General features: G+C 38.4%; 1 protein-coding gene across 9 annotated transcripts in view; it reads left to right on the top strand.

Moving 5' to 3' along the window:
* LRRFIP1 (LRR binding FLII interacting protein 1) overlaps window positions 1-25,908 on the top strand; it is a 120,749-nt gene that overhangs the window by 51,295 nt on the left and 43,546 nt on the right. For 3 of the 9 annotated variants that reach the window (XM_089477963.1, XM_089477957.1, XM_089477956.1), the window contains exons 2-7: window positions 1,866-1,952; window positions 8,853-8,870; window positions 14,401-14,448; window positions 16,363-16,407; window positions 17,021-17,071; window positions 18,602-18,634. In XM_089477963.1, the coding sequence (XP_089334089.1) occupies window positions 1,866-1,952; window positions 8,853-8,870; window positions 14,401-14,448; window positions 16,363-16,407; window positions 17,021-17,071; window positions 18,602-18,634 (282 nt within the window). The remainder of the gene's footprint in view (window positions 1-1,865; window positions 1,953-8,852; window positions 8,871-14,400; window positions 14,449-16,362; window positions 16,408-17,020; window positions 17,072-18,601; window positions 18,635-25,908) is intronic. The other 6 variants (XM_089477955.1, XM_089477958.1, XM_089477959.1 and 3 more) reach the window with 3 other exon arrangements.

The raw sequence follows: 25,908 nt of genomic DNA, 5'->3' as shown, positions 1-25,908 counted from the left end.
GTCTGACCTGGAAACCTTTAAATAAATTAACTCTCTCCCTCCCGATATACTATTAAGCATCAAGTAAGGCTCCTTTTTCAAAACCAGTAGTGCATTGCAGGTCACATCTGAATTCCTCTCTCCTATTTTTAATTATTAGTGACAGAAAATTGGCCCCCAGATCAACTGAAATTGCCTCCTCCTAATCTAAAGTAGAAAGCCAGAGTGATATATTGGGTTGAGCATTGGACTATGACTGGTGATTCCATGGCTAAGTGGGGATTCAGACCCACTGGGTGACCTTGGGCAACTCATACTCTCTCAGCCTCAGAGTACGGCAAAGGCAAAGACCCTTTTGATCAAATCTTGCCAAGAAAACCCCATGATAGGTTTGCCTTAGGGTCCCCCAGCACAGCAACTCTAAAGTTATGTTACTTATATGCCCCATTTGTCATACCTGGTTTGTAGTGGTGGCAGCTGCAAACTTATCACACAGTGGATGTAATAAGAATTTTCCAATTCTGCCTGAGTTTTGTGACCATAAATGTTATATATGGGCCTGTTACAGACAGCCAAAATAAAGCTGCTTCGAGTCACAGTGGAGATATGGTGTTTCAATGATGCATGCGTCCTAAGAGTCCAGAAGCCACACCAAAGCCACGCTCCAGTCCTTAGGGCTGAAGTGTGGCTTTGGTGCGACTTCTGTGCTCTTAGGACGCATGCATCATTGAAACACCATACCTCCACTGTGACTCGAAGCAGCTTTATTTTGGCTGTCTGTAACAGGCCATGGAGAAGAAAGAAAGAGGGGGAAATGCTGCTGATTTACCACTGAAGCAATTTAAATAAGAAGTTTGCATTCACTGTTCACCTGTCTTTGATAGAAAAATATTAAATTATGCTGTTTTGAAATTACTAATCAATAATGTTTAAATACCTTTAAAATGATGGCTAGTGTGAGCATGCCATTTGGATATTTAGTACTGCTTGTTCTCTTGTGATATGAAATATGTGACTAACCAGAACTTAGGCTGCAACTTTTCAAAAGAATGAGTTACTTTGATCATCCAAAAAGTCATTACATGTTAACTTGCTAGATTGTTACTGTTACATATTACTATTATGGTCACTGCTAACACCACTGAAAAACACAGGAGAATGCTCTCTGTCCCACGTTTCTGATAGTCATAATTCTGAGTAGGCTATCCTGCTTGGACACTTCTTCCCTCACTCTCACAGGTACAGCACATCAGACAATATGTCTGCCATGTGCAGTGCACACAGCTACTTCAGGTAGGTGTGCAGAAGCATTTACTCACTCCATCCCTCTTTCTTCACCATCTCACAGATTATTATTCCAAATTAGATGGACCTTCAAGGCATGCAAAAAACACCACCACCACCCTGCACACACTTATACTTCATGCCAACCCTGCCAGTTCAGTGCATGCCCTATGCCATTGTTTGATGCAGCCAGCCTAGTAAGGCAACCTGCTGTGCCGGACTCAGCAGCAGTTTTGCTAGTTTGGTTGGAATAGAGGAAGGTAGAGAAGGCAGGCTAAGGTTTTAATTTTTAAAAAAATCCAAATAACACAATATGCCTAGGCTTGTGTTTTCTGTGCTTTCAATGTGTTTCTTATCTTTCCTCCTACCCTCCTTTTATCTTGCTGACTTTTGCGCTCCTCACTAGTTAGTTGCACGACATTCAGAAAGAGGCAGCACAAGGCAGTTACCCAGTCCATTACTGAGAAAGATTTCCAGAACTAATTACATGTAACTTGTTGTTTCCAAGTTATGGAATATGCTGAACTGGTTTGTAGGTTAATTTTTGATATGACTGCAGTTTTAAACTGGATGAAATTTAGCATTATTTCTTCTTTTCACAGGCTGAAGCAAGACTTGCAGCAAAACGTGCAGCACGAGCCGAAGCACGAGAAATCCGGATGAAGGAACTTGAGAGGCAACAAAAGGAAGTATGTTAAAGGATGCTTAATTGTGTGCTTCCATTGTCCTTCATGTCTTGAGTCTAAAAATTATTTTGCATTTGTAACTAAAGTGGAGAAAATGGTCTTCCATGACCCTTTATTGCTGATGGTTGCAAGAATTCTCTTCAAAGATCTGAAAGCATGAAGTGTGTGGCAATGTTGTAACTTAACCTCTCGTTGTAGTAATATAGCATAGAACAGGATGAGATCAGAATTAAAATGTATACATTGATTATTGTCTCTTCTAATATTGTGAAGCTAACAAAATGTATACAGAGTGGGGAATGTGACTCTTCAGGGAATGCAATTTCTACTTCTTGTTTTGATTCTCAATCACTTGTCAGTGAAAGGAAATTCTAAGCAGTGTTCTCCACCTAGAAGTGGAATTGTTCTACATCTTCCTTTTTGACCACCAGAGAACTGTTACTCCCTTGGTTTATATTACGCTTTCTCAGTTGGATGAAGGAATGGTCAAAACCTGCATGCTTCCTTGGGGAATGAAAACTAGAAGAACATGTGTCAAGCCTATGCACAACACTAGCACTGATGTCTGATTTGATGCTGACAGTGGTTTACAAGAGCACTGACTATTTTTATCTGCATCTTGGTATTTGATCAGTGAGCAATATTTGGAAAGCATCCTCTTTGTAGGCTTCAGTCACAAATAGAAAGTATAACTGGTGTGCTGAAGAGCTTTTCTGCTACAACAGTTGCTTCTATTAAAGTAGAATAGTCCTTTGTTGGCTTAGCCAGGAGGTTTACATGTCTGGGAGAGTATTTATATCCGCCTGCTGTGCCAGTCATGAGTAATAGGATTTCCTAAACAGCATTACCAACAAACCATAGTAAATAAATATCCTGGCCCTTGCTGTGAAGATGCCCATCATATTTATAATGTAAGTGTATGATTTTGTTACAAGAGCACTTCAGGTCTCTAACAGCTTCCTACTTTCTACATTCAGAACCTGTTTTCAGTGTTCTGTGTATTCCAATGTATTATCAGTTTCACTGAGCCATATGGAAACAAAAGGAGAATAGACAAAACATCGATTCCCCACCCCCCAATCAGGATTAATCTTAACTGATACAAAAGAATAATTATGGCAAAATCCAAATGAAATATGTACAATGACTAAAAAAAAAGTGAAGTCTTACTATTTCTAAGATTACTATACCCACAGTTGGAAAATAGAAATTTAACAGGCAGAGGTTCACAAATAAACTGTTTAGTTTAAAAGAACATTTTGCCTTAATTTGGTCAGAACTCAGTCATAATATAAATAACTATTTCTAAAGTAGCCAGCTGGGTTCTTCAACTGTTGTGTCACTTCATAGAAATGACACTAGGATTATTGACCCAGTTATCCTTTTATAGACCCAAATCACACATTTAGAAGATGTAGTATATTTCTATGCCTGAAAGAAAAATGGTCTATTCAGGGTTTCAGACAGTTTAGACTAGAAACCATGGATTCTTTGACACTATCCATTTATAGCATTATGATTCCACCTTAACTACCATGAATGCATCTTGTGCAGCCCTGTTTGAAAAACTATAGAACAGACTGTTTCAAAAGCCATGTCTCCCCATATAAACTTGCCAGAGTTTTAAGATCATCAGGGGAAGGCTTTCTCTCAGTCCTGCCATCATCACAGAGTTGCTTGGTGAGAACATGAGAGAGGGCTTTCTCGGTGGCTGCTCCCTCTCTTTGGAATACCTTTCCATGGGAGGCTGGGCTGGCCCCCTCCCTGCTCTCATTTGGCTGGCAAGCAAAAACATTATTATTTAAGCAAATGTTTTAATGCTTAAGCGGGGAAGGTTTTTAATATAGATTTATGTTTTATCTGTCTTTAACTTTTGTATGTTTTAAAATCAGTTTTATAGTGTTTTGATCTCGTGTTTTAAAAAATCTATCTAGACTTTTTTGTTAATGTTTTTAATGTGTTATGGAAGCTGCCTTGGGCACTGCCCTGGGAAAAAGGTGGCATATAAACTAACTAACTAACTAACTAACTAACTAACTAACTAACTAAATAAATAAATAAATAAATAAATAAATAAAGTCAATCCTCCTGGGGTTTGTAGTTTGGTCAGAGGCATCAGAGTAGGCTGAGGATTGCAAAGGCCCTCATCTACTAATCCCAGGGTTCCATATGATGTTGCTGGGGCAGTGAAAGTGGAATAATAGTGTTAGAATTGGCCTAAATATCCAGGTCTGATTTGATTTTGGGAATAATTCAGTGCCAGCCCACTTGGATGGGAGATCATCAAGGAATATCCAGTGCTATAGATTATATTTCAGAGGAAGGAAGTGGCAAAACTATCTCTTGAATATTCCTTGCCTATAAAAATCCCATGAAATTGATGTGGTGACTGTAAGTCAACAGGCAACTTGCAGGCTCATATGCCCACACGCAGAGATTAGGTAGTGTAAAAGGGCACATTGCTGCTGTGATTGGTGCTCTTCCTACCCTTTTTTAACCTTATAAAACTGTTTCTGCTTATTCCATAGTGCATTGAAGTGCTCATGATTGATTTTATTTCTATCCTGCTTTCCCCCCAGAACTACAGACTGTCTTGGCAAGCTGCCCATTGACAGCTCTAACTTTCATGAATTTATCCAATCCCCTTTTGAATCCATCTAAATTGGCAATCATTTCTGTGTCCTATGACAGTGACTATCACAGTTTAACTGTGCATTTGTGAGGAAGGGCTTCCTTTTACCCATCCTGTGTCTTCCACCATTTAGCCTTGGTGGACAACCTTGGGTTCTAGTTAGATGTGTGTGTGAGAGAGAGCGAGAACGAGAGAGAAGCTTCCCCTATCTTATTCCTCACCATGGATAATTTATACACCTCTATCATGTCTCCCCTTACTTGGTTTTTTTTTTTTTGGGGGGGGGGGGGAACCTGGCAGCATCATAACTTTCCTCATTGTTGATTTGTTCCCATAATCATTTTCACCATTCTGTCTCCTATCAGATGAATGCTTGATGCCTCCTAGCAAGAGTCAGAGCAACATTTTAATTTTATACAGTAAATTATGCTACTAATTAAATACACACCCCAAAACTGCTGAGGGATTCACAAGTGACTACTCAGTGACAAGACCCCCTTAGACAAACATTGATTAAAAGAATGTTAGAAAATCTGCTTAGTATTCCCAGAATGCATGGTTTTGCAAATTCAAAGCCTTTAATAATCTAATTTCTATTTGAGCAACCAAGATGACTTTAGTTGCACTGTTCATCAACTGTTGAGGCAAACACTATCCACATCATAAAACCTTAATGATTGACCTGCACTGGACAGTATCATAGGTTTCCCATAATGTCCTGATTACCTGTGATCAACAACTGAAACTGTGTCCAAATACAGTGCTGATAGCTTTGATACAGTTTCAGCTCACAGATCTGTCTCAAATCCTCTAATTACTTCTTTTTCATTTCTACGGTATAGTACTCTCTCCCTGCCACTTCATAACATCAGTGGCCTAAATCAATGGGATTTATATCAGTATTAATTTACCATTCAGCAATTGATTCACTGCGTCTATTGTAACTGGAATGAGAAGATGGGTTTATGTTAAAAATAAAAAAGCTTTGCTTCTCATATGTGTTACTAAGGCTGCATATCTTGATTACACTTCTTTAAATAATCCTGTAAACACAGCATGAGAGATTATTTGCTAAAACTTAGTTTTAAAGATGTGTCCGTTAGATGTGTTTCAGGAAATTAAATCTGGAATAGTCATACTGTTTTAACACTATTGCCTTTAAGATGCACTAAAGTGTGCTTGCTATGTCCACCTTTACAGTGACATGACAAAATTTTAAATCTTTTTGTTATAATGGGTTAAAGCTACATGTCATTTTTCAGAGGTCACTAATCTGAAATGGAAGGGAAACAGTAATGCTCTGAAGAAAATCCCTCCCTGTTAGCTGAGGCAGCAAAAGCCTGCATGCTTCAAAACATCTGCCCTTCGCTAGTCACCTGCTGTCTTTGAGGTCACAGAGAAAACTAATCTATTAAGGTGTGTGCTGTTTCTCTAAGGGAAAATGAGAATTATCTTGCTACTGGACACGCTTCTTTTTTTTAAAGGATAAAGTATTTATATTCATCTCTCAGATCAAGAGGTATTAACTTTATTCCTGTTGCCCTTTCTTAATGTATCCTACTTTGAGATGTATTTTATTTATAGATAAAGATGGTAGTTTTGTAACTATATTGGAGTATGATTTGAATATATGAAGACCGCAGGAAACCTCTCATGTGGAAGGCAGAATGTGCAGATACAATTGTGATGCTGATAGAAAAAATGGGACGTAGCAAGCAAGGTTGTCTTTTCTCTGGGTATCTTCAATTATTATATGATGGCCCACTTACGGCAGTGTAAAATAGGATCTTTCTGAGCAGTGATTTATGTAGAAGACGGGAGAGACTTGGAAGAGAATATCAATCTACCTGCCTGAAATTTTCAGGACATGATTTACATCTCATTCTGAGAAAAGTCCTGGAGGTTGTTGGTTTCTCTCTCTCTCTCTTCCTTCAGTGACAATTTGTGTTTTGTATTAGGATTGTGCAAGAGTTTTAAAAGCAAGTTTTTGATTCCACAGCTAGTTAAAGAAGGAAAATTTTGACTGTACATGTCAAGTAACAGAATTGGATTTAGTAAAGCCGCAATTTCCTTTTGATGGGGTTGAATAAAACCTGAATGAACGTCTTAAATTATTGATATATTTCTTTGTATCAGAATAATGAGTTCCTAAACCTGGGCTGCTTTCAGCTGGGGCCCACAACTCATCTGAAATGTCTGCAACCACTTGATTATGTGAAGAAATCTAAAATAAGATAGGCTTATGCGTATAATTTTTCTCACATGGGTATAAATATATCCTTCTAAACAGGGCAGGTGGTTGCAAAAGATGTAGGGTTTGCTAAGTTGTTATGTGCCTGGAGAGTTCTCTAGCCTTGAATCTTGCTTTTGTCTCCTACAAATTTGCCCTCTGTAAACTGACTCTCAACCGGGCAGGTGGTAAAAACAGCCTGTGCAAGAGTACTGGGCACTTCCTCTGACCCAGTTGTTGCTATATACAAAGATCCACTCTCCCTGAGGCCGTGGCTGTGCCACAGGATACCCATTTGGGCTATAGTAACATCACTGTGTGTGTGTGTGGGGGGGGGTTGCAGGGGGTGCAGACCACAGCGGGTGATGCCCCCAGAAGCGCGTGTGACACCTGGTCGGTCCCCAAGGGCTCCTCAGCCTTTCCTGGGGCACACGGGTGCTCCCTGGGGGTGCATAGGGAATTTTTGGTTTTGTACACATGCTCCCGTGTGTGTCGGAAGTGCTGCCCCACACCATGACTGACCAGACTGGGTGACACAAACCCTAGAAATGCCAGTGTTGGGTTATGTTAATTTCATCCCTCTCATCTCAAGCAACTTCTTGCTTCATCATCCACAGGTTCACCATCCAGTGAATAAGCTGGTGGAAGTTGCTAGGAAAGTGGAAGGAGGGAGGGACCTACTAAAGAGCTACAGTTGTCTTCAACATTTCTAGTTATCTGGCCCACATTATGTTTCATTATAAACAGAGATGTCCTAACTATTTAAAACTAAACAGGTCTGGTTTGTGTCTTGAATGATGAACACCACTCTGATTTTTTTAACAGGGATTTGTTGGTTCAGCCTCAACGTTCGTACTGCTTTGAATGGGAGGTATAGCTTGTAGACTGTCCAGAGCATTTTGCTTAAACATTTGCTTCTTCTAGTACAGTCACTTTGCTACTGAAGTAATTTTCCACAAGGAAATGCTTGAATTTCTGATCTTACGGCTCACTATTAGCTATCTAAAGTAGAAAGGCTTAAAATGTGATTATGTAGCCTGATAAATATAGCCAACAGTAGGTTTTACACAGAGGTATGGATGGTATGCTTTGGACATAATTGTGTGTAACTAGAGGAGCTTCTTAGCCTGGCAAAATGCCTATTGTATCATTTAGTGTGGTTTATTAAGAAATGGTAGGGTTACTTTTCTCTCTTTTCCTCCCCACCCATATGATAAAATTCTTAACAGAAACAAATATTGCTTTTAACGAGTAGGTTTGCAGTTTAGTCTCCATAGTCATGTGTAATACATCAGAAATATATTTAGAGTTGTTGTAAAGAGTTTGGTATAGTATGAATGCCTGCTTTATCTTGTATTGTGTGAACAATACAGCAAGATAAAGTACACCAGTCTTCACTAATCTTTATTTATTTATTTATGGTTGTGCTTTTTCATTTAATTTGAATTTGGGGTATGATTTAACAATCATTAACAGTAGCCACACTGATTAATTGTAGTGCAGACAGGATAGGAAATTTGTGCAGATAGGAAATGGTGTATGGTTGTGCTGCTAAAGCTTCAACATGCACTAACAGATCTGCACAGCTGATAGCTATACCTATGCAGATCTGTCCCAGCCTAAATTACTAGCCTAAAGAATTTCAAGGGATGTGTAACATTGCTGGATCCTCTGCTTGGCTCTTAATACATTCAAGACTCATTCTATGATGATCTCTGTACAAGATAAAGGGTTCCCTGCAATTTTCCTTTGCCTCTTAAGGTAACAATTTTTTTCTCTCTCTCTCTCTTTTTTTGGTTGATGTTGGAGCAAAATCAGCCAAGCATCCAGTGGCACCATAAAGACTAACAGATTTAATTGCAGCATTGTTTTCATGGACTATAGCAGGTTTTGTTAACCTTTAAGGATACACTGCTGACCTTGCAATGTGGTTTACTGGTACATTGGAACAGAGTCCTTTGTTTTACTGTACCTGCTGTAAACTCTTCTCTTTTCCTTATACGTTTCTCCTTTCTTTCTTTTCCTTCCCCTGTCCCTATAGATCTATCAGGTCCAAAAGGTAGGGTTTGCTGAACCTCTTGTGTGATTGCATGCACATTTTCTCTTGTATGAAGAGTCTTGATAGCACTTGAGAAATTAATCATCCTAAATATCTCAGATATGCAGCACGCTTTTTTTTTGTTCTTTGAAATTTATATTTAAGGCTTTTTGATTTCTGTTAATGCCTTAATTAGAACTGTGATGTTGATCCCCTTATGACCTGTTCTGATAGCAGCTTGTCCCACAGTTGATTTACTGTTACAATACTAAACCAGAAATCAAGTGAAGGATCCCACATGGAGGAATCAACAGCTTAAGACTGGTCTGCATTAGTTGCATTTTTTGTTATCACATTGCTTGTGCAAATTTTGCAAGTCTCTGATCTGCCACTGAATATACAAGCATGGCATGGGGATTGGAAAAATCTCTTGTGTGATGTATGGGTGTCATCTTATGTATGCATAAGAACAGGCCATCTAGATACACCTTACTTCAAATACTTGAATAGTAGAACATACACCAGCTTAATGCTTACAGAATGCATTACTTGGCATTCTGTTACACCTGAGTGGCATAGTCCAAAGAGTAACTTTTTCCATCAAGTCATCAGGTAAAAGAAAACACCTTGTGGAATGAGCAGTTACAAATTGCAACTGCATTGGTTTATAACAACAACAACATTATATCTTGTGTGGCTGAAATTGTCTTGTCCTATACTAGAATAGCATCGCATAGAAATTAAACAGACTGTAATACACTGCAGACACTGAACAGTTACTGTCCCTTAACATATGGAGAAACTGCAGTATAGAAAGAGCACACTTGAAAATTCTGGTTGGTTTGCTGCTATATTAAGTTCAACCATTCTCTATTGATGTTTTTTTAAGTAATCAGAATTCATAATTATAACAATAAGATAATTATAAGACTGAAACTTTCTACTTTGCACTTTGTCTCATAAGTCACAGAAAATTCGGATAATGAGGCTGCTTTTGCTTGGGAGATATTCTGCTCTTTTGCATGTTTTCACTGGATGACTTTGCTTACTAACGCTTCTTGAAAGTGTCAGAGTGGCAGTAGAAATTAAGCTGTTTCTGAAGTGCTGTTCTTGTGTGCATTTTCTTGTTTGCTTTAGACTTGTGCTGTGTACAAGAAATTCCTTTTTGGAGATTTAGAGGTGATACTGGGGAGCTGTCATTGCCTGCAGTCTCACCATGGTCTCCTCTCAAACCAGTTTTGGGGGCTTCTGTAGTGCTTCACTTACCACTATGGATGGGGTTGGGGGAGAGCTGAAATCCATTCCCAGAATTTTATTGTACAGTGCTGCAAAAGAGGTGGTGTGCATGTGTGGTTGTCACCAGGTACATCAGATAGTGCTCAGTTTGCGCTGTACTGATAACCAGGAACATTCTACTCTGCCTGCTCCTTTCTTGGCCCTGGAGTGGCTTTGAAAGCCACACTATAAAAATTGGGTGAGTGAAAATTTGTGTGACATATCCTATGTATTCAAATTCCCATGCACAACATGATAATTGTTTGGCCCTCCAAGTGTTGTTCAAACACACCTCCCAGCATCCATTATCACTGTACTGACCAGGGGAGCTGAGAGTTGCTGTCCAGCAACATCTGGAGAGCCAAACTATTTCCATTTCTGATATACTTTCCCATTTCAAGTTTGTTTTGTTGTGATGGTGATGGTGGTGATAGCAGCAGCAGCAACCCAGATTGAACACACAAATCCATCACATTCAAGAATAATTTATAGCTCCTTCTGACCTACTGTATATACTCAACTGTAAATTGACCTCATGTATAAGTCAAGGGCAGGTTTTGGGGCCAAAATGATGGATTATCATCTGACCCATGGATAGGTTGAACGTAAAACTTAGGGGGCATGTAATAAGGATCTAAAGGATAAAGCACAGGAAAATGGTGCCAAAGAAGTTAGAAAATTCCAGCAGGCACACTTATTCGTGTTCACACTAAAGGCTCGATGGATGAAAGAATAAAGGTGGATCAATGCTTCCAGGACAGATTACACATAGAATCATAGAGTTGGAAGCAGGAGATGGTTCCTTTTTTAAAATAAGAGTTAAAGTACAGCACTTATATCAACCCGTGGATAAGTTGACTCTGCTTTTGGGGTCGATTTTTAGACTAAAATTTCTAGACTTACACATGAGTATATACAGTAGTCACTTTCTTCATTTACCTATATGGGACAATAGGAAACAAATATAGTTGAACATTATGGAATGAAGTGAACAAAATTCACTCAGTGCAGTGCCCTTCCCCATCCTGTCCTCATTTAGTTTGTATTGTCATGAAATCATTGATGCTGACTCCTGGAAGCACTGAGAGGTGCACTCTTTCTGCTTCTCTGTACAACCGAATAGCTGTTGTCATATATCTGTACAAAGTCATAGAGTGTGCGTTGTAAAGTCAGTATAACAGCAGGAAGAATGTAGTCTGTTAAGCCTTTTCTCTTCTTATAAACTATCAGCAATTTATTATTAAAAGATCTTTTTTGTGGGCACTATGAACAAGCAAGAAAGTATCTATTTTGACATCTATGCCATCTTTATTGAGGGAATGGAAATGACGCGATGCAGCAGAGGGGGACAGTTTTTGGATGATCTGGGGACTAATTTTTTTGCCCCTGAAACCATCTGTGAACCACGCCAGTCTCAGAAACGTAGTGATAATTTTAAAAAAAATTAAACCAGACATGAAGTTTGTAAATTTCTGGGGAGCTTTGGGGGTCTTGTTTAAACACAAACTGCTATTCCTGGAGCTCTTCAAAAATAAAAAATAAAAATTTAGGGAGGAAAACTCCTGGAGATCTGCAGTCCACAATAGTAGCCTCAGACTACTGTGGAGCTGAATGCCGCCCATAAACTGTACCTTTTCTACCTCAATATACAGGAAGAGTCTATGAAGGCAAAACTAACTGAGCATGATTTGACAGTTATTAAATGTGATGCCATGTCAGATAATGCTCTGATGTCAGGGTGTCTCCGTAGTAATTTTTTAACAATGCTGTACAATTTTAACAGTACCACATCAGTGAATAGGATAGACCTTTCTGTTCATTTTAAGTCTTTGTAAACCAAAATATTTAATGATTTGGCAATTTCTTAATGAGTAACTATGTCTGTTCATATGCTTCCATGTTTGCCAGTTAGGAGTTGGTTGCAGAACCGTAGTCCATGGTACACTATTTTCTATTGCTCTTTTTTTTTTTAAGAAGAAAGATTTAGAGTTTTCATTTACAATTTTTAATTTTTTTAAATGCTTTTTAATTTTTTGTAACTTGGATTCATGTAGTGCTTAGTTAGTTTTAATTATTTGTACAGAACTGTATGGGTTCAACATATATGTGGACCATGAAGTTTGTATTCATGGTTCATGTCTGAAAAGAATAAATGTACCTTAGGAAGAAAAACAATTGCAGCTGCTGTCCGTAGCATTCAGTATTTAATTATGGGAAGTGAAATAGGCATGTTATCACATTTCAGCAAACTAGTAGGGCTTCCTTTTAGGCATAGTGCTGGGGGAAAGAAGAGAATGCTTAAGATATGAAGTACCTGTTTAATATCTGAAGTCTGACTGCTACCTTCATTCCCAAATGCAAAACAATTAACCTGGAAATACTTCCTCCCTACAGCTGTGTTCAATATTAGAGCATTATTAAACTCACTCCTCTGTTTGCTCAGTAGCACGGAGTCATCTTCCCACACAGAGTTAGGACACCTTGGCCTACATACTTTCATGTTGTGTGGAGGATTTTTTTTTAACAGGGGCTATTCTCTTCATTCATAAGAGTCCTCATAAGTTGCTTCCTTCACAGTCCATTCCTGCTCCTGAAGCATCTATCAGACACAACGTGATGCTACGGTTGCACCTCAGAAATTACTTCATAGTAAATCTTGACTGAACTGGGTCAGAAATCCAGGCCTTTTGCACCATTCTCCACTTCTTTTGTGTATGGCGTGGTGTGCCATACTAACAGTGTTCAGCAGCTCATTACTATTAGACTGCTAAGGGAAGCTTGTTTGTGAAAAGCAGTTTTATGCTTCAGCAGCTTCAAAGGCTATTGAGCACTTGCTGTGGCTTTCAGCTTTGCATGAGCATGTTTGCCTGATCCTTCGTTTATGTGACAGAATAAAGTGCTGTAGAGATGACTAGTAATACAGGAGTGGGCAACTTAGTATTTGTATTACGTTTCAGCTTCTGTGTTGTGGGGAGAGGGAATTGGTCTTGTCTCTCCACTTAATTTCATTTCTTGGAAGCCCTGTTCATCTGAACTGAAAAGGAGGATTCAAATGTGCAGAAGAAGAATGCAGCATGCCCAGTCCTGGACTTGTGCTTCTTTAGGCAGCCTGAATACATGTTTCCCCTGTGGAAATCTCTGTTAATATGAAAAAATGACTATTCACTATAAGTGTTGTGTTATCATCTGTGATTCCCTTTACTGTTGCTTCTTTGTATTTGTCTTCTCTCACTTCTCTGTAATTTTCCTTGTTCTTTTTGCATCACACATTCAGATACATTGGTTAAACATGCTCTTCCTCGGTCTCTTCTGTTTCATTTTTCTTCCTTCACTGTAGTATTGTGCAGTTTCTGAATCTTAAGCATATGTGCTGGTCCTCCTGTCTTTTCAGCTACCCCAACTACATGTTTTATCCTCATTTTTTTCCTTGCCAACTTTTCCATCTTGATGCATTTGTCATGTTGCATTGCCTTGTCTGTTTCATTTCGTACCCACATGTCCCATCTGATTTAGACTGTGACCCTTTCTATGTCATAGTAACATTTACAAAGTGTCTAATCTTTTGAAGTGTTTGATGGATTACGTATTGCTGGGACTCACTGTGGTGTGCTTTCTCTGCACATTTGAATCTAAGCAGTGAAGTGTTGAGACTGATGCTCAGCAAAAGGACATTACCAGATCTTTCTTTAGGAGGAAAAACAGGCATATTAAAAGGTCCCCAACTTTCCAGGGCACTAAAGGAAACCTCTGGCTGAATGAATAAGTACGTCTTTACCCAAGAGGACAAGCTTCTATTAATGTTACATTTCTTTGCTTGCTCTTAAGGCTGAAATAAGTTGCCCACCCCTGTACTGATATATTTATAGAGGGCATGCCTATGCTATAGAGATGGGTGTGCCATTTTAGCTTTGTTGCCCTGTTAGAATTTTAGGCGTTCCTTTTGAAATTGATTCAAGTTAAGAATTTATCTGGCCCTGGCTATGTTTCATTCCTGCCTTGGTTGGAAGGCAGTGAATATTAGTGCCAGAGGATCCAAGTTACAATACTATTTGTAAGTTGAGCTAGTTTTGGAGACTTTCATAGTTGTGATGTAACTGTGCTGTACTTAAGTCAGGCTATGATCCACTCCAGGTCTGTAGTAACAGATTCTTAAATTATGAGTCAGAGGAACCTCTTTTCTTAATTAAGGCAAAATCTCGAGTGTAGGCATGCCTTAAAGCTCTTGTGTTGTGTACTTCTCACCCTACATTTTTCCTCCTCCTTCTTCCATCTCTAGAAATATTATGGTCTGGACAGAAAGTTTGGTGACATCGAGCAGTGGATGGTAGGCTTTGTCTAAAATTCCAATGTTGTCCAATGGATAAATTATGTGGCATAGCTGTTTTCTATACTTAAGTATGTGTATTTGTTCTGAATATGTGCATTAATATTGAATTCCAACTTATGAATATGTTCCATTTTATGAATATATTTTCCATTGTTGAAAAACAGATAGTTTGATGTATTGACTCTCAAAAACCATCCATGCCCTTTTTAGAACTAAAGAAAAATTGTATAGGATGTGGTTTAAGATTGCTGTAGACTAGCATTTCCCCGATTAACCTTCTAGATCTTGGACTATCATTCCCATTACCGTCATGCACTGGCAAACTGAGTAAGCTGTTTGAGGATAATGGGATTTGTAAACAAACAGATTTAGAGGTAGACTATCTGTTGGATATTTATGCTAAGAAACATCTGAGATTATTAAACTGACAGGACATTTAACAGCATAATGTTCAGCAAGTATGTAGCTCATCAAGAAATAGTTCCTCATGGTTGAAGGGAGAATAACTGAAGTTTAAAAAATTCATTTGTTGGAGACTCCTACATTAATCTCCCAATTTTTTAAGCTTAGAAAACTTCCTAGATTTATAGGCTATATTGCTTTCCTTCCTTTCGTCCATAAATGAACATGCCTGCCCGCCTTTTATTGCCATTTTCATTTTTTGACCAGTTGTTGTGCACAATCCTAGATGCACTAACCAGTCTCTTGGCATTGGATCCCTGTTGCAGATGTGATGAAGGAAAGAGTAAAACATGACACATCTTTCAAACATAACAGATGCCACAGTGTTTGTCTGAATGCCAGAGTTCTATAATGTAACATCCAATCTGTTTTTGAGCTTCTCTGCATTGATACCAGTCATTTACGTGATGGTGGTTTTGAGAAGTCGTCTAATAAGTGCAAATATGAAATAGATTTAAAACACATTGGAATTCTGACAAGCAACCATTGTTACTTTACTCAATCACTATGTATTTTCTGCTCCCCCCCCCCCCGAATAATTTTGAGCATCACATATAGACTCAGCAGTATAGGCCACCTAAACTATGGTCCAATCCACACTGCAGAAATAATCGAGTTTGAGACCGCTGTGGCACCAGAGCTCTGTGACAGAGAAGGCTAAAACTACAGTTTCCAGAATTCCCTAGCATTGAGCTAGGGCAGTTAAAGTGGTGTCAAACTGGATTGGACCCATGTCAATCACTTTTATCTGTGTAGATAGTAAAAAGCCAGCACATGGTGAAGTGTATTCCGCATACTTGCACTGCAGGGAACTAGAAGTGCCATAGCAAGTAGCAAGTACCACCGCAAATTTGAAATCCTTGAAATTAGCAATGTGAGGGGAAAGTTAGGGAATTTCTTCTTGTTCAGTTGTGCCCAAAGGAATGGAGCTGTGTTTGGGATGATGATGATGATGATGATGATGATGATGATGATGATGATGATAAATGATGATATTTTATTCCCCCCCCCCCCCCGCATCTTCTCAAGGCTCAAGGTGGTGTACAGCATGTTAAAATACAAAACAAAATTAAAAACATATAAAACCAACAGTTAAAATAAACTCTATACAATTGTTAAAATACACACATAAGCGCACATTCTTTAGAATATACAAATTAAAAAGTCATGATTTAAAATGGACCGGGTAGTCTTGTGGAAGAGGATAATGCTGTCATGTCCTCCTGTGCACACAGAGATTATGGAGTCTGAGACAATAATGAATTTCAGATAGAGAGAAATGACTATTGCTCTTTCCCACCACTGCCTTCATTTATGTTTAGCATTGCACACAACCTTTCTAAACCTGTGTTTCCAAGTCTGCACTTCTGCCATTCTGTAATAGTGTTTCTTCTTCGTGGTCTCCTTGCTTGCAACACTTCATTTTTCTTTTTCCTCCTGCCTTCATAGGAAGACAGTGAGCGTTACACCCGTAAATCCAGAAGAAATGCCTCGGTCAGTATGGTTGTGTTTTGTGATAAAACTTTCATTTTTAGATAGTGAATAAAAATAAGTGAATCGTGTTCCTTACTTTTTTTAAAAAAAGAGTATTTATGAGTATTATGTTTATATCTGTTCTGATCTTCATTGTGACTAATGCTGATTCACACTTAGCTCAAGATAGCAAAAATGCTGTCAAACTCTGCTTTCAAATCCAAGCCAATGAATGCATTATGGTTAATATTACAGACAGTTATTATTGAAAGGTCTAAGCATAATAGTGAATTATGGTGGTGGTTTATCCATCAATTTACAGCTGTAGAACTAGCGGAAGGCAGACATAGATATATTCATTTGCTTCAGTTGTATTCCCCCCCCCCCCCCCCCAGAAATGTCTATAAATAATATGACAGATTAATATTGTTTTAGCTTTCAGGGTTTAATTTTTCTTATACTTCTTTTACTTGAGTTTTTTTCCCCCTTTAACATATATGAAACATGTAGCTGTAAATTTGTTAGTAGTTTGGGCTTTACCGTCTTCATGCATTATAGCTAACATTGACACATTATATCACATCTGCATATTTTAAAATGGTCTTTGGTGTCATTTTCACTTGCTTCTCTATAGGCTTCGGATGAAGATGAGCGCATGTCAGTGGGTAGCCGTGGAAGCCTCCGGGTTAGTAACAAGTGACTTAACATACACAATCATTTCTCCTATTTACCAAAATTGCCCTTTCCCCCTTTCCTTGGGATGGATGGTTCTGCTCTCCCATTAGTAGTTGGGTCATTTTCTTGTTTTCATTACAACCATCCCAGATTTGGCTGTTACAGCTTAATCCAGGGCTGGTCTATTTGAGTAATGCATTAAAGCTAATGTTTTTGAGATATGGCAAGATGTGTGAGACTCACCAGGAGGGATGTTCAAAATATGGTATTTAATAAAGCCATTGATTTGACTGGAGCATTGTTATCAAAAGTTATGATCCTATGGATAGTTACATTCCAGTAAGATACATACATGTGTAATCTATCATATTTGGCAGTATTCATATTTTTAAAAAATATGGCAACTAGTCTTGTATACTTATTTTCCTTGACTAATGATGATTAAAAACATTGGGGAAATGCTAACAGATGTGAAATATATCTGCTTGGTATTACTGTGATTCAAAATATACATTTTTTCATTACATGGTTTTGATATTCTCCAATTCTTGCCTGGAACATTTACACAGTTAAAGAATAATGGCAATGTAAAATTGTTCATTTTTTGTTTTCAGTACAAATTGATATCATCTACTTAGTTTCTGATTGGATTAGATGAGTGATACATTCATTGCGGGGACCATATCTTTTCTACAGTACTGGAAAACTGACATTGCATTACGGAGAATGTCCCTTTATGCAATTCATACAAGGACTGAGAACAAGTCATGCACAGTGTATGGTACACTTTTAGGAATATACTTATTGTAGTAGGATCAGAATGTAGCAGATTTCCTTCTTTAGACCAATAATACAGTGGACCTTTTGTATACGTGGGGGATCCATTTCGGGACACCACCGCCCCTGGCATATTGGAAAAAACATGGGACCTCAAGTCTCATTGTTTGCTATGGCCATGTGTTCTTGTGTGTGGTGCTGCACACAAACCATTTTAATGCCCAGGGCTTGCCGTCCCATGTGAGTTTGAGTCCACGGATGGCTAGCCCACAGATGGGGTGGGCGCACTGTAAAGGAAAATTGACTGACAGGTTTGGAAAGTCTTTTGAGATGTGCATAATATCCTATTGATGCAAGGCATTTTTATACTAGCAGGTGGGGAAAACTCAAGATCTTTTATGATTAACGGGAATAACCTTGTACTTTTGTTGTATTTGATGGGTTTAGTTTCTTTACCATCTATTAAAAGTAGAATCAAAGTGTACATTCTAGGGCTCATCTTTTAGTAATTGATTTCATTTACCAAACCTCAGAACAAATGAGGTTCATAATGTTATTATGGCCAATATGTTATTCAGCCAGGAAACAATAAAGGCAATTTATTAGGCTTGGTGTAGAATATAGAAGTTTAGTTAGCTGTCCTGTCATAGTTCCTTGCATGTATGAAGAACTGAGACTTTTGGATTGTTCTCTTTTATCTTGCTCTGGCCTTTTGCCTGCCTGGTTTTGTTCTCATGGTATCTTTCCTCTATACTTTTAATAGAGTGACTTGGACTATGCCAGTGCCTACCCAGTGGTGAGGAAAATGTGACAGGCTGTACACTGCACGGTCTTGAACTATTTGAATTTAACACAAAATGCCTACTCTAACATTTGGTTGTGGTTTCAATTTATATTTTCCTTTTTGTAATGTGGTGGCTACATAAACTGCCTCTCCTTGGATGTCTTCCATGTTATACTCATGTGGTTAAAAAGGGTGTAGTCATGTGGGTTCCTCATGTCCACTAATGCCAGTTGTCAAAATGGAGTGAAACACTGTATAACCCAATATGTGATATTTGTATGCTTTCTTTGCATGTGTGTGTGTGTGTCAGTAGGTCATCCTCACTTTGAGATGCATATGTTTTTGCTTACCACTTAAGAGCAATGTGCTTTAATTTTTGTCTAGCCATCATGGACTTTTTAAGGAAAGCTGGAAAATCATTAAATAAATTTCTCCTGATGAAAGACACTAGAAGAATAGGTTTGTCACTGAAGAAAAAGGAGAATGTTTCATACACTCATCTGCTACGTTATCTGAAAGTGTCTATTTGATTGACCAAATGACTTGAAGACATGAGTCACCTTTTGTTTTGAATTTGCCAGAATTCCTAATCAGGGAAGATACTGAGAAAAACCAAGAGATGAGAAAGAAAATGCAGATGACGTCCCCACTCCATCCCACATATGCGCAAGTCAGCAGGTTTTTAGATGGAATGAAGTATGAAGGCATAATTGGATGTGCCTTTATGCTTGCAAGACAAACTGCAAGATGCAGTCAGGGCTCTTGGGACAGTAAAAATGATCATGATTGTCCCTCTCCCTTCTAAAATATAAAACCTGTAGTTACTTAGTGCTGTTGCAGCCATAACCAGGAACGCACAGGCCACTTGTGGGGTAAAAAATAGAAGAGAAAGCATTTTCTATGAGCAAAGCTGGAGTTTAAATTTAGTACGTAATATATAAAGTCAGCTGAAGACAAACTACCTAGAATTACCTGATACCATGACTTTGCCTAACATCATCTCAGACAGGAAAAAAGAATTGGGAAAAAAGTTATAAAAGCAATGTAACCGATTAAACATACAGATAAAAATTACATTTTACTTTAAATTATTGTTTTTTTAATCTGTTAGCTGGTTGCTGTTTTTTTTTTTTTTTAGCCTACTGGCTTTTTTAAAATGCTCACACTCTTTTTAATGTGATTGCTTCTTGATTTTAAAAATTGTTTTCATATCTTTGTAAGCTGCCTCATTGGGAGCTTTCCCAAGACGTGGGGTGTATGTCTATCAAATAAATTGCTTCACAGCTGCTTAATCCTGGTTGTGAAGTCAATACAAAGTCTTGTGGCGCTTCTGGAAGGATTATGTACACATTCTCTTCACCTTTTATAATTGCTCATTACAGAAGGGAGCTGTTTTCCTTTATGTGCCTGTATGTAACTATGTTGCGTATATAATATGTCAGCCTTGCAGGTGACTACCGAAAAACAAAACCAATCCATTCACATGTGTGAATGTATTTTCCAGCACTTAACAATCCTGAAATTCTTATTTAAAAAATAAAGTGGTATACTGCTATGCCTTAATTACCGTATGGCTTCAGAAATAGGTCTAGTATGCTGCTTACCCAGCAGGATTTATTCCATTTCCTAAGAGATTACTTCCCGAATGCAGTTTTTTTGATCAGATGATTTGTTTAGACTTACAGGCATGAATAATTGAAATTTATTTGCTACTTTCCCTCTAATTTTTGAATTTTTCAAAACTAACTTTGCAAAAAGGAAGTTCTTCACAGTTACATTGTTTCTGAATCCTTTGAACGAGGATATTTTCCAAAACAATTTCACAGAGAGCCAAACTAGTATTTTACTTCTGGGTATGAGAGAAGGGGAAATGTGCTAGCCCTTCTTTTAATCCTAAATTCTTACTCTTGCTCCAGGACAGGCTGGATTAAGGAGAAAGCTAAAAGGATCACCCTGAGAACAGTACAGTTGGACTTCCGTATCCACGGTTCCTTTATCCATGGATTCAAGCAGCCACATCTCGAAAAAGCAAACCTTGAGTTTGCTATTTAATGGAAGGGACCACCATTTTACTATGCCAGTGTGTATAGTGGGTTCGAGCATCCATGATTTTTGGTATCCATGGGTGAGGGGGGGGGGGCCTGGAACCAAAGCCCAACAGATACCAATGGCCCACTGTATGTATTTTAAGATTTTATCTTTTCTTCAAAATAATAATAATAATAATAATAATAATAATAATAATAATAATTTATTTTTATACCGCTTTTCCAGCAGATCAAAGCGGTTTACAGTTTCTCAAAAAAATATGCAAAAGTATACAGTCGGCCCTTCTTATACACGGATTTTTTATACACGGATTCAAGCATACACGGTTTGAAAATGTTCCAAAAAAGTATAAATTTACCTTGATTTTCCATTTTTTTATAAGGGACACCATTTTGCTATGCCATTATATTTAATGGGACTTGAGCATACACGGATTTTGTTATACACGGGGGATCTTGGAACCAAACCCCAGCGTATAACAAGGGTCCACTGTACAACACAATATAACACAATAATCATAAATAGACATTCAATTCAATAAAAATTTTAAAATCTAGATACAAACAGCAAGATAAAATCTATCAATCACAGAATCTATCAGTCGAATCCTAAAATGAACTTCCATCTGGGAATAGCATTCTACAAGGGGTCAGGAGGGTATGCCAACCGAAATAAATGAGTCTTTAATGCCTTCTTAAAGGCATTCAAGGTGGAACAGAGCTGGATTTCGTCTGGAAGTTTATTCCAGAGGGTTGGAGCTGTCGACATTCACCAAATGTCCTTTGGTGAATAGATGTCAGTCTCATCCTAGGGCACTCTAACAAATGTTTCCCTGTTGTTCTGAAAGTGCGGGGCGGATTGTATGGGGAGAGGCGCTCCCTCAAGTAACTGGGGCCCAAGCCATGTAGGGCTTTATAGGTAATAACCAACACTTTGTATTGAGCCTGGAAGCTAATAGGCAGCCAGTGAAGAGATCTTAATACTGGTGTTATATGGTCTGACCTGGAAGTTCCAGCGACCAATCTGGCTGCAGTGTTTTGAACTATCTGAAGCTTCTGAACCGTAACATGCAAACATAGGGAAGTCTGAAAGAGAACATGTAAAATCAAGGCATTACGAGTACCATGTCTGAGCTGTGACTGTGTGAAGAATAGTAAATATCTGTACACTGGAAAATGCTTTAGTTCATAAACGTATATTTATAGAGCATTCTGAAAGGGGGGGGAAGCAATTCGTATTATTATACTGTAGTCAGTTTAGAGAAAGAAGGAAGTGTTGTCACCACTGAGAGTGTTAAACATTACGTGCTCAATTTCCTGACAATTTTGCCTTGGAAAATACCCGCCTCAATCCTCAAAAAAGGAGAGGCAGGATACAAATAAAATTATTATTATTATTATTATTATTATTTACCATGTTTGATAGCATGGCCATGTAGTACTGATGATTACTATCCCAGCAGTACAACTATTAAGGCATGAGGAAGTAAGCATATTCTTCTCACTTGTTCTTTTGGATCTTGGCCCCAGTCTTCTTTATACTAGAGTAGGCTTCCTCAGTAGCTTTGGGCAGGTAGGCAGATGGTGGACTGGGCAGAGAAATCCTATATAATAATGTAGGCCTCAAGGGTTGTCTTCAAAAAAGTTGCCTTCTCTTTCTCTGTTTTATTTTTATTCCACACCTCCATCAGAGAGTTCAGGGCAGCATTTATGGATCTCTCAAGATCTCTCTCTCCACCCATTTTATTGCGCTACATCTGCTTTTTCTACCCCACCAGCATTTTATCACTTGCTAAGATGATTCAGTTTGCATGTCTAATCATTGAAAACTTGTGGGTAGAGGAATTTTAGAGCAGTCAATATAATTGATAATCACTTAAATTGTATTTAAATTATATAAATATTAATACAAATAAAGTCAGAGAGCATTATGAATTTGAGAATTACAGATCTGACATTGAGCTAATTTTGAATTACAGTGGCTTCACACTCCCTGCAATGCCAAATGAGCTTTCTGAGCAGAAAAGGGATGTGAAGCAGGTTCTCTGCATTCCTAGCCAGACATTGTAATCACTTTAACTGTGCCATCCTGCTTTTATTGCAGAACTTAATATTATGCACAGAAGGTTGAGTCATTTCTTTTTCATTCATATCTATATTAATTTGTTCTTTCATTTGCATTATATTTATCCCCCCATTGGCTTTAATAATAACAATCTCTTCGCCGCCATAACCTTATACAGCGCACCCACTCCATAAGAGGGGGGTACCATACGCGGCTTCCAGTTTACGTACAATGGATAATGGAGCAAACTAGAGAATTCTAAAAGAAAATATATATGTGTTTCATTGACTAAAGTAAAAAAGGCAAAACCTTTGACTGCATAGAACATGAAAAGCTATGAAATGCACTCAAAGAAATGGGAGTGCCACTACACTTGATTGTCCTGATGTTTAACCTATACTTAGGACAAGAGACTGCTATCAAAACTGAATATGGAGAAACAGAGTGGTTCCCAATTGGCAAATGGTTACCAGTCAGGCAAGGCTGCATACTATCACCATATTTATTCAACCTGTATGCAGAAAATATTGTATGCAGAACAGGCCTAGACTCTGAGGCAGGAGGAGTAAAGCCAGGAGGAAGGAACATGAACAACCTGGGAGATGCAGATAACAAAGTACTACTAACAGAAACAAACAAAGACCTGGAGCAATTACTGGAAAAGGTTAAGGAGGAAAGTGCCAAGATAGGCTTGATGTTGAACATCAAGAAAACAAAATAATGGCCATGGAAGATCTACAAGAATTCATCCTAGATAATAAGAAAATTCAAATAGTCAAAGAGTTCCCATACCTTGGATCAAATATTGATTGGCATGGTCACTAGGTTTGGGAAAGGCAGCTATGAAAGAACTGAATAAGATTCTAAATTATAGAAATATAAATCTGAATACCAAAATGTGCGTTATCCAAGCTAGAACACATCAAGGCCAAACCATCCTTAGGATGACCAAATTGAGGCTGTCGTACTTCGAAAGGAATGGGTAGTTAGAAAAGACAATAATGCTAGGAAAGGTAAAGGACAGTAGAAAGAGAGGGAGGCCACATGCCAGATGGTTACATTCAGTCAGAGAGACCATGGGACTGAGTTAGCAGGGCCTGAGCAGTGGAGGACAGGGAGTCTTGGAGATGTCTCATCCAGAAGGCTGCAATGGGTCGAGATCAATTCGAGGGTAGTTAGCAACAACAGCAGCAAAAGACTAAATGGTTATAACCACTTTGAATTCTTCCCAGACACTAGAGGAGAAGATTTATCCCTTTTACTTCATGCCATTTGTCACATACAATTCCCTCATCCTCAGAGCTGTTCTTTGCCCTACTGTGGGGAAAATGCAGATATTTTTCCTTTAGTAGCAACCTATCTTTGAATGGTAGTTGATACCAAATTCCATAGGGGATGTTTCAGGGGCATAGGATGTATTCCCTCTCAAGGTCCCATTGCATCAGTGCTGTGTACTAGGTAGCATGTTGGATTCAGACCAAAGTCACCTGTATTCACATAGCTATACTTACAGGATGATCTTCAATTACTCATTTTTTACTTTGATTGGGGCTGGTATTTTTTATGACACCTTGAGCTCTTTGAGGAAAGGGATGAAAAAAGATTGTAATAAATAGATAAATATATATTTTCAAAGAACATGAGTAGTCTTGTACAATACACTCAGCTTATAGTTCATAACTATGGTATATGCAGTGGGCCCTTGGTATCTGCTGGGGTTATGTACCAGGACCCCCTGTGGATGCATTTGTGGATGCTCATGTCCCATTAAAAACAATGGCATCATAAAATGGTGTCCCTTGTATTAAATGGCAAAATCAAGGTTTACTTTTTTGGAATTTATATTTTTAAAAATATTTTCAAGCTGTGGATGGTTGCATCCATGAATAAACAATCAGTGGATATGCAGGGCCAACTGTACTTTTATTGCCAATCATAATAACTTGGATCAAACAATGTTGTCCTCACCCTAGTGTCACCTAATACAGGGGGGTTGTTTGCGGGGGTGACAGCCAGAAGGGCACACTCGTCCCTCTCCGTTCCTGCCACAGCAGAGGATTTCTCATGAGGAGGTCTGTGTTGCTACAGCAGGCCAGCTGGTGGTGCACTCTTAGTTAAAGTCACACATCTTTATGCAGTAGCGCACAGAGAAAGATATTTCTTGCTTGGCTCCTGCAACCAAGCATGATCCAGCCCTTGTTCTGTACTATGTTGTTTAAGAAATTACTTCCATGTAACTTTTTGATGATTGCTTTAGTTCTTTCTCCGTTCCTCCCTTTCCTCCACTCCTGCTTGTATAACAGAACACTGGTTGTCACAACATATGCAGCTCATTTCTGAATAGAAAATCTAGTGGAGTTAGTAGAAGTTTTAATTCTAATGCTGTTTTGTTCACGATAAAAGTAATAATCAGATAGATCTCTCAGCGAACAATGTGCACAGTCTTATTCTTTACTGATCAACTGTATAAGGACTATGCAGAAACATCAAACTTGTTAGTCTTTACAGTGCAACAAACTTATTATGCCATAAGATTTCATAGGCAAAGTCCTCTTGTCAGATGCATGAAGTAAACAATCAGTAGAAATGTATATTCACATACACACATGCAAGCTACAAAGAGAAGAGTTGAACAAGGAGCAGTAAGGGAAAGCAGCACAAGATACAGCAGCACAGTGTACAACATAAAGGTGAATATAGAGCCAAGTCTAATAGATGCGAGATTTAATCAGTGTGGACATGAGCCATGCCTTTCTAGCATAAAGTACTAGTAATCTATCTTTGTGGAAAGCAGAGGATTATGCATGTGCTGTTTTGCACAGATGGCCAAGAGTACATAAGGAAACTTTAGGATCATTGTTGTAAATGTTGTTGTAAAGAGCATTGCCATCCGTTCAAGAATCCCCTAGATTTTGAGATTTCCAGGCCAAAACCTGAGACCTGGGGACAGCCCTTCGTAATGTCATTGAGCATTGTGTGTTAAATATAAATAACAATTGTGTACAGTTTGTAATTTAAACACGTATATATATATACACACACAGAGCGAACATGTTTTCCTGTTTGGAAATTAGACAAAAATCTTAGCTGAAGCTCAGACCCCGGTGAAAGGGGATTATTCCTTCACAGTTACTTAGGGAGATGGGATAAGGAACATTTAAACCAGTCTACTT

This window comes from Sceloporus occidentalis, unplaced genomic scaffold (genome assembly GCF_023333645.1).
Source record: "Sceloporus occidentalis isolate IW3139 unplaced genomic scaffold, rSceOcc1.0.p SCAF_12, whole genome shotgun sequence".
In the NCBI taxonomy this organism is placed as follows: Eukaryota; Metazoa; Chordata; class Lepidosauria; order Squamata; family Phrynosomatidae; genus Sceloporus; species Sceloporus occidentalis.
The sequence above is the reverse complement of the archived record's forward strand: the minus strand, read 5'-3'. Positions and strand labels throughout refer to the sequence as shown.